Source organism: Talpa europaea (genome assembly GCF_964194135.1).
Source record: "Talpa europaea genome assembly, chromosome: 12".
Classification (NCBI taxonomy): Eukaryota; Metazoa; Chordata; class Mammalia; order Eulipotyphla; family Talpidae; genus Talpa; species Talpa europaea.
Genome location: NC_140079.1, coordinates 71,560,784 through 71,576,986, shown reverse-complemented (window position 1 = coordinate 71,576,986; position 16,203 = coordinate 71,560,784). Strand labels below are relative to the sequence as shown.

The 16,203-nt window shown below is 39.6% G+C and overlaps 2 protein-coding genes across 2 annotated transcripts; both read right to left on the bottom strand.

Moving 5' to 3' along the window:
* Positions 1-2,955: 2,955 nt before the first annotated feature.
* On the bottom strand, positions 2,956-4,022 carry OR6Y1 (olfactory receptor family 6 subfamily Y member 1; the record flags this gene model as incomplete). The annotated part of the gene is made up of 1 exon (XM_084248465.1): positions 2,956-4,022. The coding sequence occupies exon 1, from the start codon at positions 3,979-3,981 to the stop codon at positions 2,956-2,958; it is 1,026 nt and encodes a 341-aa protein (XP_084104591.1). The 5' UTR covers positions 3,982-4,022.
* Positions 4,023-14,002: 9,980 nt separating this feature from the next.
* Positions 14,003-14,956, bottom strand: OR6P1 (olfactory receptor family 6 subfamily P member 1; the record flags this gene model as incomplete). The annotated part of the gene is made up of 1 exon (XM_084248468.1): positions 14,003-14,956. The coding sequence occupies one exon, from the start codon at positions 14,954-14,956 to the stop codon at positions 14,003-14,005; it is 954 nt and encodes a 317-aa protein (XP_084104594.1).
* Between the last annotated feature and the right edge of the window lie 1,247 nt (positions 14,957-16,203).

Sequence of the window (16,203 nt, the reverse complement as noted above, 5' to 3'; positions counted from 1 at the left end):
AAAATATATACATATATGAAAAACACTGTAAAAGTTATTGTGAAACATGTGCAGGGAAAGTTATCTAACTTCTCTGGTTTACATGAAGTAGGATTACCCCTGACACTTCTGCCCCCTCATCTCATGTGAGAAAAGAGTCCTACACACATCATCCCCATTATCCTGGTCTCTCTGGGGCCCAAGTCATAGGAAGTCAAACACTAAGGGGAGACTTGAAAGTGTTTGATGATGTTGGTTGAGTGGGTTCAGAAGTCTGTCTCACTTGGGACTTCAGTTACAGGCTGGTAATGTTTCTGCACTCCTGTGTCACTTCCTCCAGCCTAACCAGGGATAAAGATTTCGTTTGATCTACATTTGTGAATTTTGTCATATTTCTCTACTTGTGTAAGGATTTTGTCAAGTAGAAGAGTAATGCTATTTGACACCCAAAATCCACAAGGCAGTATCAATAATGAACAGTGTTAAAATCCACTGTGTCTTTATTATTAATGTAATTTAAGTAATAGAAGTGTATACAAGGAAAACAATACCCAGATTTTTTTGATGTAGGTAATATTTTATGAAATATAGTAACTATAAAACTAATATATGGTCATAACTTTCAGAAAACAAAAATGTATAAAATAAGTCATAGCCTTGGAGTAAATAATTTTTTTAAAAGATTTATTTACTTATGCATACAAGAACTGTTGTGTAAGCCAGAGGTGTTGGGGGTGAGAGGATTCACCAGAGACAGAGCAGATCTACTGAAATACACTGCTGAGGAGAGCAGCGGGCGAGTCAGGAGAGGTCTGCTGTGCCATGTGGGTCAGTTCCCTGGCCGGGGATCGAACTCATGCTGCAATGGCTGGTGATAGCTTGATAGTGCTGTCTGTAACCCCTGTGCCACCAGGGAGGCCAGAGTAAATAATTTTAAACCATCATTTAAAATCTCTTCAAGGTTTTCTATATACTTACATGCATATTTATCTATCAACCTACGAACAACCATATCTTTTTAGTAAATTCAAGATCATCATATAATTTTATATTCTACTATTTATTTTAATGTTATAATTACTATCACTTCTTCCTTGAAAACATGACTTTTAATATCTACCTGATATTCTGCCTCAAATGGATCATATTTTACCAACATATTTCTCTGGTGTGGGCTAATTAGGCTATGTTTACTATTTTATTAAAAATGCTAAATTATTATTTGTGTTTATACAAAGTCCGTGAATTATCTCCCAAATACAGACTCCTAGATTTGACATTACAGGGCAAAGACACTAAATATTTTCAAATTCACTTACAGATTTTGAAATAACTTACATAATCCCAAGCAGTATAATAAAATTTTGTCTATTTTGTATCATTGCTATTGATAATAAATAATATCTTTCATATAAAGAACATCTTTTAAAAGTTTGGGCACCTCAATGGTATTGAAATTTTAAATTTTAGCATTAATTTTGAAAATATGATTGAGACTTATTGGCTAACATATTAGTTTCCTGGGACTTCCATATTAAAGCATTAATACCTGGGTGACTTAAAATAACAGAAATATACTGTTTCAAAGTTCTGGATCTAGAAGTCCAAAATCAAGAGCCATGCTCTCTCTGACAGCTCCTTTTTTGCCTTTTCTAATTTCTGGAGTTTCCCAGTAATTCTTGGCATCCCTTGGCTTCAATCCAAAGTAGATGCATTCTTCCAATAACACAGCTGACTTCTCTCTTGCCCATGTTCATATTATCTTATGTCTTTGGTCACTTAGCAAAATTTCTCTTTTTCCTGATGACACCAGTCATGTTGGAATAGGGACCATCGTAATGACCTCCTTTTTACCCTGATAGTTTCTGTAAAAACCCTATTTCCAAAAAGGGTCACCTTCTGAGTTACTGGGGATTAGGACTTCAACATACCTTTTGTTGGGGGAGGACACAACTCAACCCATAACAACTACTTTATTTTTTATTGTGTTTATATTTTTAACCTACTTTTCTATTAAAAGAATTTTAAAACTTTACAGACACAATTCAAAGATATGTGGGTTTTGTTCCAGATCACCATAATAAAGCAAATATTGCAATGAGTCACACAATTTTTTGATTTCCCACTGCTTATGAAAGTTATGTTTATATTAAATTTGCAATAGCATTATGTCAAAAAATGCACGTACCTTAAAATCAAACATGACACAGAGATGCAAAATGAGCACATGGTGTTGGATAAATGGCACCAATATATTTGCTCAATGCAGGGTTGCCACAAACCTTCCATTTGCAAAAAATGCATTAGCTGTGAACCACAATAAAGTGAAATACAATAAAATGAAATATACCTGTAATTAAAAATAATTTTCATATTTAAGGATATCATTATTATTATATAACAGTAAATATTTTCTAGCTTGTTGTAAATTCAATCCATTGTTTTAAAAAAAACCCTTATAAATATTTATTAATTCTTTTCATCTTTTTCTTTTACTTTTCCAGGATAAGTAGAATGTTCCAAAATCCTTTACCTAACATGAGGTCAGAATTTTACCCTTTAGATTAAAAACTCTTTATCTTGTCTGGAATTATTTTGGTAAGTTTTATGAAGAGAATATCTTTCTCCTTTTTTCCCTTCCTTATTTCAAATAATTTTTGTAAAATATTTAAAAATTGTCTATTGACTTAGCAGTAGAGGTTATTTCCTGGGAACATGGATAAGGTTCTCTAGCCATGTTTGTCATGACAGTTTGTACATGCACAAATGTACATACACACAGAGACATACATGCATTCACACACATACTCAACACATACTTCCAATCACACATACACTCACACACATACTTACACACACTCACATCAGAGAACTGTGTTAAAGTCCTGGAGGGTGATATAACCAAAGATGAGAGTGTGGGTGGAAGTGTGTAATAACCATCTCCTGGGCTCAAGCCTGAGTGAGTCTGTAATTTTTTTAATTACTCAAAGCTACATCTTCCCTGGGTCCACTTCCTTTGCAAAGAATGGTCTTCTTGAGCGCTGCCTTTACTTCCCGGTTCCTCAGGCAGTAAATGATGGGGTTGAGCAGTGGGACAATAACAGTGTAGAGAACAGACACCACCTTGTTGGAGTTGTAGGCGTACATAAGCTTGGGGCGGGCATAGGTGAAAAGGGTGGTAGAGTAGAAGAGAGTCACAACTGTCAGATGAGAGGCACAAGTGGAGAAGGCCTTTTTGCGCCCCTGAGCAGAAGGGATCTTAAGGATAGTGGTGAGAATCGTGATATAAGATGCCACCACCACACAAAGAGGAACAGCAATGACCATGAGGGCCAAGAAGAAGTCAACCAGCTCGGCCTGTGAGGAGTCCTCACAGGAGACATTGAGGAGCGGAGAGATGTCGCAGAAGTAGTGGTTGATATGGGGCGTGCCACAGTAGCGGAGTCTAGCAATAAAGACCATCTTAATCATGGCTGTCAGGAGGCCACAGACCCAGCAGCCCCCTGCCAGTACACCACAAAGCTTGTTGGTCATGATGACTGGGTAGCGTAGTGGATTACAAATGGCTACGTAGCGGTCAAAGGCCATGACAGCGAGCAGGATGTACTCAGTGCAGACAAAGGTCACAAAGAAGTAAAGCTGAGTCATACAGCCATTGAAGGAAATGCTCTTGTCGTGGCTGAGGAAGTCTGCCAGCATCTTGGGGCTGATGACTGTGACATACCACATCTCCAGGAAAGAGAGGTGACTCAGGAAGAAGTACATGGGCTTATGCAGCTGTCCATCACTGCGGATGGCCAGGATGATGAGAAAATTCTCGAGCAGTGTCAGCAGGTAGCTTGTCAGGAAAACAGAGAAGAGGAGCAGCTGGATAGCTGGCCGTGACGGAAATCCCAGAAGAATGAAATGAGTCGTTGCTGTATAGTTATCCCCCTTCAGAACCTTGGAGATCATGACTGGCTGAGAACACAGAAAGGTCAGTTCCTCCCCTGCCCAGAACATTACCTGTGGTTTTGACCTTGGTGGAGCCCACCACCAGCACACCTGCCACATGGAGGCTCCCTGCCTTTCAATTGTTATTTCCTCTTAAATGGTGATTGGAACCAAAACTGATGACCAAGAATGAACTTTTTATTTTGGAACTAATATCTTATGTTTTCAAATTAAGCCAAGAAGGGTATCTCATTCAAGGGCACAGGGAAGTGAAGCCAGAATTCCCCCGACTCCCAGTTCTGTGCTTTCCCAATACTGTTGAGCAGGGAGTGGCCTTCAGACCACCCTTCACTGCAGGCAAGTACCCTGACCTACCACAGAGGGCAGGTGGCTCAGTTGCACATTCTCCAGGTACAATTTGTATGACTCTGGATAAGTCATATGGCCCCACTTATCTGTAAATCAGAGAGAATCCTTCTGGTTTTTTTTTTAATCTATTTAACAAGTTTCTAAAAACTTGGATGAATGACTATGGGCATACATATTCATAGCAAATTTGAAATGAATATTTACCAGCTTCTCAAAGAACAAAATTGAATGGATTACTTAAATGGTAATATATTTTTTAATCTATTATATAGAATGCTTGATTAGGACTTTGAAAAAAGCACTATAAATTCCACTTTTGTCCCACGTTAGCTATATGAACATATTACATAAACCTTCAGAATTATTGATTATTTTCTTTCTTTTTTTAAAAAAAAGATTTATTTATTCATATAAGAACTGGGGTACAGGCCAGAGACATGGGAGGGTGAGAGGATTCACCAGAGACAGAATGGGGAGCAGAACTGGCAGATTGACTGAAATACACTGCTGAGGGCTGCAGCAGGCGAGACAGGAGAGGTCTGCCGCGCCATGTGGTTATATCCCTTGCCAGCCAGGAACTGAGCCCATGCTGCAGAGGCTGCAGACAGCTTTACAGAGCTGCTCTCAACCCACTGCACCACCAGGGAGGCCCTGGTTATTTTATTTCTAAGGTGGATACAATGATGTCACATTTTGTGAACATCTAATGAGTTTTGGAGTTTAAATATCCAATTTCCTGTAGGTATTTGTCATTATCTTTCCAGGATATACAATCAACCCCACCTCCCCAACAACAGCAAATATCCAAAGTGGTGGAAACAATCGTTACTAAGGAGAAAGGAGGTGGCACTATGGGACCTCCACAAGGGTATTAAATTAAAGAGACCAGAAGTTCCTTGAGAGTAACATCAAAGCAATATGGGTCCAGGATGCCTTCTGCTGGCAACACACCCCTGCATCCTGCCCAGACACTCAGCAGAGTTTATGGCCTGTTTTTGGTTGGTCTGAGAATAAATATGGAATCTATGGACACCAAATGCATTCCCATGTCTAGCCTTCCTCTGTGTCCTGCTACGTGATTCCTCTCTTCTGCTCTTCTCCAGAGTCATTCTCCAGAATTATTCTCCAATTCTCAGCAACCTTGCTTTTGTGGCATAAATGTGTGGGGCAATTGGAAAAAGGTTGTTTTTTCTGGAGGAAAAGTCCTGGAGTAAAAACTAGGAAACAACTGCTTACCCTGTTTTCCTATTTCTACTTAGATCTCAGTTTTAGGATCCTAAAGAGAAGCATCATAGTAAATTCTTATTTATCCATGTTTAGAGAGGTAAACAGACACAGATAACTCAAAAAGTCAAACAAATTATAATAGCACCAATGCAACAAGCAATTCTATTTTCTCTTGGAATATGGTCTTTTAATACCCCACCCCCACTCCACACACACCACAAATCTTGACCTTGAGTGCCATAGTCTGGAATTCACTAGAATCCCCTCAGATTACTTTCTTTAAACCTCTGTTTTAAGAATCCAAACCAATATGAAACCTATTTATGAGCAGTTTGGACCCATTCTCCATTCTGGCTCTCCCATCACATCTCCAGCGGGCAGATGAGATGAACTTGTTTCTAGTTACCAAGAGGTAACTGTGTGGAAGGGGGCACTGCCTTGATTCACAGTAGGAGGACCCCAGTCTCTAGGCTGTGTCCTGGCCTCTGTTCCTGGATATACCTTTATAGTCCAGAAATGTGCAAGGGAGTGCTACAGTGCCAAGTCCTTCCAGGCCCCTTCCCAGAGGCCCATGAACAAATCCTACTGAGTGAAATGATTCTAAGAATGAATCCAGAAAATAAGAGAAGGCAGTGCTCAGGATTTTAGCAGGAAATATTGCCATTCTCAGAGGAGCGTCTTAGACTTGAAGCTGGAAATAAAAACAGGCCATTTAATTGTAAATCGAAGAATTGCTGAATAAAGTGGGGGTAGTTTCACAGGAACTTTGCATTTCTTCATTTTTCCTTTACTTCCAACAGAAATATAAAAGTTCTGATCTAGCACTGCTAGATAAATTAGCACAAAATAAAAATACAAAGAAATAAAGAGAAAAGAAAGTAATATGCAGAATTCTACCAAGAATGCCTGACTGAGGAGTTTCATCATTTAAGCATGGGGCTTAACTTTGAGCTTCCTAGTAGCCAAATAAAAAAGGAAAGCAAAGCACAGTGTAATCACATTTGATGCTCGTTTGATCATCAACCCAGTTCTGTTTTCTGGAGCTTCAAAGATTAAATCTCATCACTTTCTGAAAGGACAGCCATTCACTCTGCAATGGCTGTCAAGTCTATTCAGTGTCCAACATTTCCACTTAGGTCACTCACACGCTGAAGTCTGAGGCATGCTCCTCAGCTAAGCCCAGGTTAACTGAGACATTTAATGGGAATAATGTCAGAAGGCTGTGAGAATTTACCTGGGATTTAGAACTTGATTTCCTTCTGAAATAGTCAATAGAAAGAGCTTCAGCCCTTTGAGCTTTCTAGTGAGGAGGAGCAGGGGAGAGAACTCTGGCTCTGGTTTCTCAGGGAATGAATGGGTGGGAGTTATGGGAGATGACTCCAGTACTGAATTTGGGTTTGGGGAAGGATCTGCCCTGTTATTTGTGGAGTCAGAGGCCAAGGAAGAAAACTGATGTGGTGAAGGCATTCTAGGCACTGGAAGCATTTAAAAACTGTCAGTGCTGTGGATATTGATCTGAGGGTCCCAGAAATGATCAAAGTAGTGAGGCACAGTGGTGAGAAATATGTCAGAAACATCATTTGAGCTCAAACTTCATAATCTTGCCAGAAGATGAGGAAAAGGTGTAGTTTGGTCAGAGGCAGACCTATCAGCATTGGAGCCTCAATGGCAAATCTTTATCTTAATGGAAAAACAATTTCTCCTTAAAATCAGTTTTAAAGGCTATCATTCTAGCCCCTCTTCCTTCCCCAGTCCTCTTAGAAACACATAAGCTTCAGGGCCATGTGTTTTGCCATTTCTAAGTTTGTAGCAGGACAGACAATTAGCTGTCCTATACTGTAAGGACAGGACATGGGCACAGTGCAGGTTTTCTGATCCCATGCAGACCGGGTAAAGGAGGAGTCAGAGTCCTCAGTAGTTTTGCAGGTCTTTTATTTGGGGTTCACCAGGCATATGGCAGGCAGGGGTGCTGGCTGGGGGGCTGGGAGGCCTGCTAGCCTCCCAGCCCCCAGCAAGTCTTCACTCTTTCTGGGCTCTCTGGAGTTAGTTCTGCTGCTTCTCGGCTTTGGCTTCTCCTTCAGATTCTGCTGCTGCTTCTGCTGCTGCTGGTGCTGCTACTGCTGCTGCTAGCGTCCCCCCGTGACGCCGCCCTTAAAAAGCACAGTCTCAGCTCAGCTGAATCCCATCTACCTATGCCCACACCCTATTCCAGGTGCCCGCCATCAGGCATGCATTCAGGACAAGGATCCATCATCTATCCTGATGGCGGAAGGGCAGAAAAGCCTGACATTTTCTTTACCCTACATATACTAACCCCTTTGTTTATCTCAGTTTCTTCTGTATTTTGAAGACTTGGTCACTTAACACACTAAACACCCCAAAACCATGGCTTATGTTATTCAATATTTTTCTTTCCACCCAGGGAGTTTTAGGAAAGTGGCTTTATTTCTATGGGTCTCATTTTTAAATGTGATTAATCTTTGCAGTTTATTTCAGGATCTCAAATTGAGTATAAATGTGACCACATGATCTATTTTTTAAAAATAATTAGTACAGGGGAAAGAGAATCTTACCTTCCTCTTCTTATGCTATGCAGAAACATGATTTTCTTTTGTCCTCTACGGAGATATGGCATCAAAACTGCCACATTATCCTGTTCCTTCCCTTATGTAATGGATATACATGCATGCACATTCATACATTTTTATTCTACCCACTACTCTTCATAGACACTGATTCATTGATTCTATTTCTCTGTACTTTCTTTCTGTCCCCTAAGTCAGAGTACACCCAGACTCTGTACTTTGCAAGGCATAGAATTGAGTTGATACATCAAATTGATGTGTCTTCAGGAGAGCAAACTGCTGGGCACTTTTGGAGACTTGGGCCCATTTCATCTAGAGTGGGTTCCTATAATAGAGTCTTAAATGTCATAACAACCTGTACTGTGCAATCTCTGAATTCCAAATATTTTCCATATGGCTTAATATACATACATGCTAAAGAAATCTTGATGGGCTTAAAATTAAGTTCACTCCCCAACTGTGTACTGATGTTGCACTCCTCATTGTAGGCTCAAAGTGACACACCTTTAAAAAATCAATACAATGAAATAATTTTCATTTTAAATAAATTATTAAATCAATAACTTAAATAAAAATGGGTCTCAATTACTCTCTTCTTACCTTCACAATAATAAATATTTAAAGACTGATCAAACTCCCCTTTTAGAAATAGCACAGTCTTTTTCCAACTCACCATTTTCTCAGTGGTATAAATTATAATTCTTTTCCCAGACTTGTCAGGCATTGCCAACTTGCACTGAGAAAAGAGAAGAAATCATGTAGACCAGGAGGAGAAAGGTGAGATCCCTAAACCAGAGAATCACTGGTCAAGTCTGGTCTGTGTCTCAGCTCAGCATGGAGAGGACACAGAATGAGGCTATTTGTGCTTTTGTTTGCTTTCAAGCTACTGGAGAAGCAGGAGCCAACTTCCCACCCCCAGGGGACCTGCATATGACAGACTCAGCCCTTAGGAAAGTATCTGTCCTTTCTAGGGCTCAAGGAGGTCCTGGGAGAATACTAAGGGAAGAGCTGGCAAGCTAAGTGGAATCTCGAGGCACAGGAGAGTCTGTGAAGTGACTTGAAGCCATTGCCTTCCTCCTGCACCAGACTCTGGGGATGAGGGTGGTGAGGAAAGTGTGTGTGTGTGTCGTCCTCTCTTTCTGGGGAACAAGTCCCACAAACAATAAATCCTCAGGGGGAAAAGGGCTATCACCCAAGTCATTTAGCAGAAAATAAGAATGGTATTTACCCATCCTCAGACAGTCAAGTATAATATGAGTGTGCGCACACACACATACATGCTCCAAATACTTGTGATATGAATATCACCTCTGAATAACTAAAAAAATAAAAAAAAATATGGGGGGGAACAAAGAAACAAGCAAAATTTATTTTGGAAATATGTACTGGACACAAAATAGTTTCATTTGACAAAATTCAGAAATCCTAAAACTAAAAATTGTTTGAAAAATATCTAAAAGGATGCAAGGCAGGAATTAGATCAGTATAATAATAGACTGAAAATAATAGGCTAAAAATAAAAGAAGGTGCAAATTGCAATGACTTCTACAAACGGGAGTTTTTAAAAATCATTTAATTAAAAAGCATGGATATAGGTATTTACTGGTGCTGGTTCAATTTTTCAACCATATGATCAGACCTCTAAATTTCATTTATTTATGCATCTACAACCTCAGTATGCTGACCATTCTTCCTACATCTGATATCTCATAGATAGTTGCTGCAGTTCCAGGCCTCATATTCAAGTTCAATGAGAGGAAAGAGGAAGCGCCAGCACCAGCTACATCTTCCCCTTAAAATGAAAGTCTCTCCAGTAAAAGACCACTTACATTTATTGGACAAGAAATGAGCTATATAACTACTCTTAACTACAAGAAAAGTTGATAAATAAAAGACATGGCAAGGAGATGTATATTTATTGCCTAGTTTGGAGATGATTTTCATTTGGGAAAATATTGGATTATCCTAGGAAAGAAAAATAAGTACCTTATGGGCCAGGCTACTAAAAAGTGCCCATTCTTTTTCTTAATTGGCACAGAGAAGTATATTAGAAGCATTTGTAAAGAACATTTTACTAAAAAAAAGCTTTTGGTAAAGTGAAATGGGATATTTAGAGAAATCTCTAAAATAAATTTCAAGAAAGCTATTAACACAGTGTGGGAACCTGTCTCGGTTAGAGGAACACCAATCTAGAGGGGTTTTATTTGCCCCAGGAAGGAATGTGATGTTATGAAGTCAGGCAAATAGCATCTTTTCAGGTTGTGTTCTCCAGCTCCTACTCATTTAATATGTAGGCAAATACCAAAATGATGAGAGTCAAGCACAGAATCTGAAGGAGAGAAGAATCACGCTCTATGTGTAATATTCTAACAAAGAGTTACATGTCCTGGTCATTTTTTTAAAAGATTAATTAATTAATTAATTAATTTATATACAAAAACTAGGTTATAGGTCAGAGGCATGGGAGGGTGAGAGAATTCACCAGAGATAGATCGGGGAGCAGAACAGGCAGACACCGAAGACACTGCTGAGGGGAGCAGTGGGAGAGACAGGAGAGGTCTGCTGCATCATGTGGGTATCTCCCTGGCCATCTGGGAATTGAATCCACGCTGCAGAGGCTGTGGACAGCTTCACAGAGCTGTGCTCAATGCGCTGTGTCACCGGGGAGGCCCTATGTCCTAGTCATTTTTAAAAGGAGTATGGACCTTACTGACTCAACCCAGGAACACCCAGGCATAATTTTAGATTAGGTAACTAGAGATGCTAAACTTCCTGGTGAGCATTATCTTCTCTACATAGTCACACAAGGATACTTGGAGCTTTGCTTTCCACTTAGGCCCTAGAGAGCCTAGTCCATGCTTCACTCTCAGCTTGAGTGAGTTTGGTTAATAGAACCAGCGCATCTGTTAGAATGAAAATGACCATATTGACAATGACAAAATGATAGTAACAGTGGGGCTTAGCTTGCTGTGAACTAAATTGATAGTATGCCAGGTCTTCTTATGCTTCACCAAACCATCCAACTCACATACAACCCAATGCCATGCTTGGCATCAAATTCAGCTAGAGAAATACAGGATGGAAACAAAAGCCAGTAAGGAAGCATCAGGAGTTTCTCCTACGTGGAAGGAATGCTGCCAGGAGCAAGAGGACAAGTCTCTGCAATATAAAGTAAATTTCATTTTGAGTTGGTTTTTGTGTATGGTGTGAGGTAGTGGTCAAGCTTCATTCTTTTGCATGTAGCAACCCAGTTTTCCCAGCACCATTTATTGAACAAACTTTCTTTGCTCCAGTGCATAATCTTTGCTCCTTTGTCAATTATTAGTTGACCCATAAATCTGTGGGTTTATTTCTGGATTTTCTATTCGATTCCATTGGTCTGTGTGTCTGTTCATGAATGGAGCTAGAAGGAAATAAGTCAGCGAAATAAGTCAGAAAGAAACTGAAAAATGCCAGATGGTCTCATTCTAGCAGGAATTTAGAAAACCTAAATAAGAGAACAGGAAAAAGACTAATCAATACAAAGTAAAAATCAAAATCAACAAGCAACTATAAATCAGAGACACACTATGGGGGGGGAGTGGGGAAAGGAAGGACTAGAGTCAAAATAAGGGGGGGTGTGTGCAATTGTATGGGGAATATAACCATAATGAAAATGCATACATTGTGCAAAGATGAAAAATGATGTAAGAATTATATAAAATAAAATATTTTAAAATAAAAAAAATAAAGTCAATTTCAGGGGTGAGGACATGGATTTGCACATGAGAGTGCATGGTGCATCTTGACCTAGAACCCTCAAGCCACATTTTAGTCAATAAAGCTTTTAACACCTTCATGGGCGTACACAGTTTCCAGCTTAAGTGTGAAAGACTTGCCAAGTTGGAAAAGTAGCCTGAAGCTATTCTTACCACCAGGTATTTATAATACTTTCATTATTCTTCCAGTCAAGATGACTTTTATTAATTAGGAGTCATTTGTAGCATAAACAATGTTGCTTAGTAACATTTATCAGGTTTCCAGATCAGAACTAGAAAGTTAATGCAAATATATACATATATCAAATCATCATATTATATACTTTAAATATCTTACAATCTTATTTGTTAACAATACTCCTATAAAGCTGGCAAAAATTTAATCCAGGGTAAATTTTATTTACTAAGAAAATATTTTAACTCTTTACTTTTACATACATTTTTAATTTAATATCCACAATAAGCATGAGATGAATAATATTATTTTTTATTTTACTATAATAGGAACTTGACAGTAGCAAAACCAAGATCAAATTGAAATTTCCTGCGCTTGAGGCAGAATTTTAAACCATAAAATCCCATGTCTTCCATGACTCCATGAAAGGAAAAGAGAATTAATAAACAGAGTAAACTAAGCTAATGTCAGAGACATTTCTTTAAAAGGCTGTTTAGAAATTTCATGAAAATAAAGAAACTTAAAATATTTTTAAGTAGCATATTTTGGTTATTTTATTTCAGATACTGGAAAACCTTACCTGACTATTGATCAAGTAGTTTTCCTTAATGGACATTTATCTTTTTTCCCCAAAGTCTAGTCCAGAATGGACTAAAGTACACTGATGGACAAAGCGTGTTTATGAACTTTTGTTCAGCAGCATGTTTTTCATTCTTTTACTTGTTCTACTTCTAAAGAAACATTGATTTTGTTTCTAATGTTCAGAAATTTGGGTAAATCAGTCTAGAGTCAGGGTGTGAAACTGTCTAAATGATTCACGGGAACTGGGAAGAATGTCTTTTCTCAGACTTTGAACCTAAGATACTCCATTTACTGCAGAGGTATCTGCATCTCCGTTCTCAATCTCTCATTTTGTTTTAAGACAATTTCTGTTCTTGTGGTTATTTTCCCAAGGGGCAAAATTTAAAATATTTGACAACTGGTATGACTTAGGTACCAACTAGTTGAATCAGAAGCTGGTTGTAGCACTGGAGAAGATTCTGAGGCTGACTTAAAAGTTTTGTAATGCATTTTTCCCAATCCATATACTGCCAAAGACCACATCAGAGTCAACGAGCCTCATCCCTTACTAAGAGTCAAAGAAGGGAAAGGTAGATGAAGAGTCACCATATTTACTGGCGTACACATGGGTTGAATGTCAGCACAGCATTTCCTCCTCCTGTGACTCACATGAGTAACCAGACGTAAGGAGGTAGAGTACTGATTAGGTACATGCATTTTAGTTGTTTAGTTATACTTTTATGATTTCTCTTAGACGTGGGATTTGGGAATTTGGATTTTGAAACTGCCATAGTAAAACCTGCATCATTTTGTCTTGATATATTCACCAGCAAATCCCTTTTCTTACATTTCCTCAATTATAAAATAATTAGACTTCACCTAGCATAGGCAATCTCAAATTGGGTATGAAACAAAATGTCCTAAGAAGTTGGAAGTTATGCATGGTAGGGTTACAACCTAGATTCTACATTCTATCAGAATCTCACAAATACTTCTGGGAATCTGCATTTCAGCAACCCCTCCTTCCCCCACCTCATTCCCCCAGTGATTCTTATCTAGCAGTTCAACTTTAGTTTGGAAATACAAGGATAAGATCAATGACTCATCAATGATGAGTGGCCAGGCTAGAAGGCATGAGAGTTGGGTAATGGAGGGGTTCACAAATGGCCAGGTAGTGGTCATATGCCACGATGGCCAACAGGACACATTCAGTGCAAGCTAGAACAATGAAGAAGTAGAGTTGGGTCATGTACCCTATATAGGAGATCTTACTTTTGTTTTAGGAGGTTAACAGATACTATTTGGATGAACTGTTCACTAATTGGTATTTTGTTTCCTTTAATCCTATTTTATGATTCCTTGAGGTGCCAACAATAAAACTCTGCTCCTTCTGTCCTGACAGGGTCTGTTGTGCGTCAGTCTGGGACATCCCTGGGATAGAGGCATCTTCCCAGCACCGCCTTCCTGAGGGCATCTTTCACCTCCTTGTTCCTCAGGCAGTAGATGGCTGGATTGAGGAAGGGCACAATGACGGTGTAGAGCACAGAGATGATCTTGTTGTAGTTGAAGGTATACATAGCCCGGGGCCTTGCGTAAGTAAAGAGGGTGGAGGAGTAGTATATGACGACCACGGCCAGGTGAGAGCCACATGTGGAGAAGGCTTTGCGGCGCCCTTGAGCGGTGGGAATTCGCAGGATGGTTACAATAATGGCAGCATAGGATGAGACTACCCCCAGCAGAGGGAGCAGAATCATCACCAGGGCCAAGAGGAAGTCTACTAATTCTGCTTGTTCTTTGTCAGAGCAGGTGAGGTTAAGTAGTGGGGAGATATCACAGAAAAAGTGGTTGATGATGTTGGGGCCACAGTAGGACAGTCTGGAAATGAAAAGAAGCTTCATCATAGAGCTGAAGAAACCACTGCCCCAAGAAGACACAGCAAGACGAGTGGCCAGGCTGGAAGGCATGAGAGTAGGGTAACGGAGGGGTTCACAAATGGCCAGGTAGCGGTCATATGCCATGACGGCCAACAGGACACATTCAGTGCAAGCTAGAGCAATGAAGAAGTAGAGTTGGGTCATACAGCCTATATAGGAGATCTTACGGTCCTGCGTAAGAAAGGCTCCCAGGAGTCGGGGAACTGTGACATTAATGTACCATAGCTCCAGGAAGGAGAGATGGCTAAGGAAAAAGTACATTGGACGATGGAGGCTGGGTGTGAGCCATATTGTAGAAACAATGAGCGCATTCTCCAGCACTGTCAACAGGTAGATTGCAAGGAAGAGGGCAAAGAGGAGCAGCTGGAGGGGCAGAGAGGTAGGGAAACCCACCAGAACAAACTCTGTTACGTGACCTCCACTCAAATTTCTCATGATCTCTGTCCACTTGACTGCCTAAAATAAAAGGAAGAAGAACAAGATGTTGAAAGACCGGTGGATCAAACCGTGAAGTGACTATTCCCTCACAGGTTAAGACTTTCTGAAGATGTGCAATAGTATATTATCAATTATTATTACATCACTTTGCTTATTTCACATTGCTATTTCATCTGGCCCCTCAAGGGAAAAGTTTGTAAACTTTTAAACCATTGGTTAAAAATCTTAAAGTTTCTTGGACTATCACTTTATAATAATATAGATTTGCCATTCCCCCCTCCCCCAATTCTTGTGTGCACCCACAAAGATGACTTTAGCCACAGTGAGAAAGTATGAAAAAGTCTCAGCATCAATTCCATTCTTATTTTTCATTTTGGAGATATAAAATTTTTCATTTTGAGGAAAGTAGTTTATTAAATGAATGACATTGATATACCATAGCTCAGAGAATGAAAGTCATATTGTTATAGCAATAACATTAAATTACTTGAATTTGCTATTAGTTATATGCCATAAATTACACAGTGATCTATCACCCAAATGATTTTTATTGATTTATTAGCTGACAACTCAATTAGCTTCCAATTAAGTTCTGTTGAAAGAAACATATTGGAAACCACTGACTTGCAAAAAGAAATATTGGCCAGTTATTTGCCCAGTGAGATTAAGAGGGGGGTGTGGGGAGGGACAAGGGGACCCATGGGATGGTGGTGGGGAAAATGAGTGAACAAGTGTTTAACAAAGTAATAATATAAGAACGTGGGACATTCATGTTCCTTCTCTAGCTGAGGCAGAAGGCTGAATCTACTTCCTGACCTATCCAATAGGGCCATCCACTGCTGCTGGGAATATCTGTCATTCCTGCTTCATTAGACTAAGCGAAGATCAAAGAGACAATTTAGGGAGGATGCTTTACCCACAGTGTGAAGCACAGTTATTTTAAAACACATTGGTGATTCCATTGGTCAAAGGGCCTGAAGCCATGCAAATGTCACATGGATCCCCCAGTTTGCTATTTAGAGTAGCATGGCTGCCTGGGTTCCTGTCTAACTACCTCCTGGGTGTCTCCTAAATGAAGCCTGAATAGCCCATTCCCTGGCCTCCAATGGTTCCCAGGAGGGAACCACGCAAACCTGCATCCAGCAACACACAGGACAGGACCTGTACCCAGGCATATAACATGTTCAGAGAAAATAAAAGTTTTTCTTGAATTCTTCATTTGTTCATCAGAAGTTGGATAATTG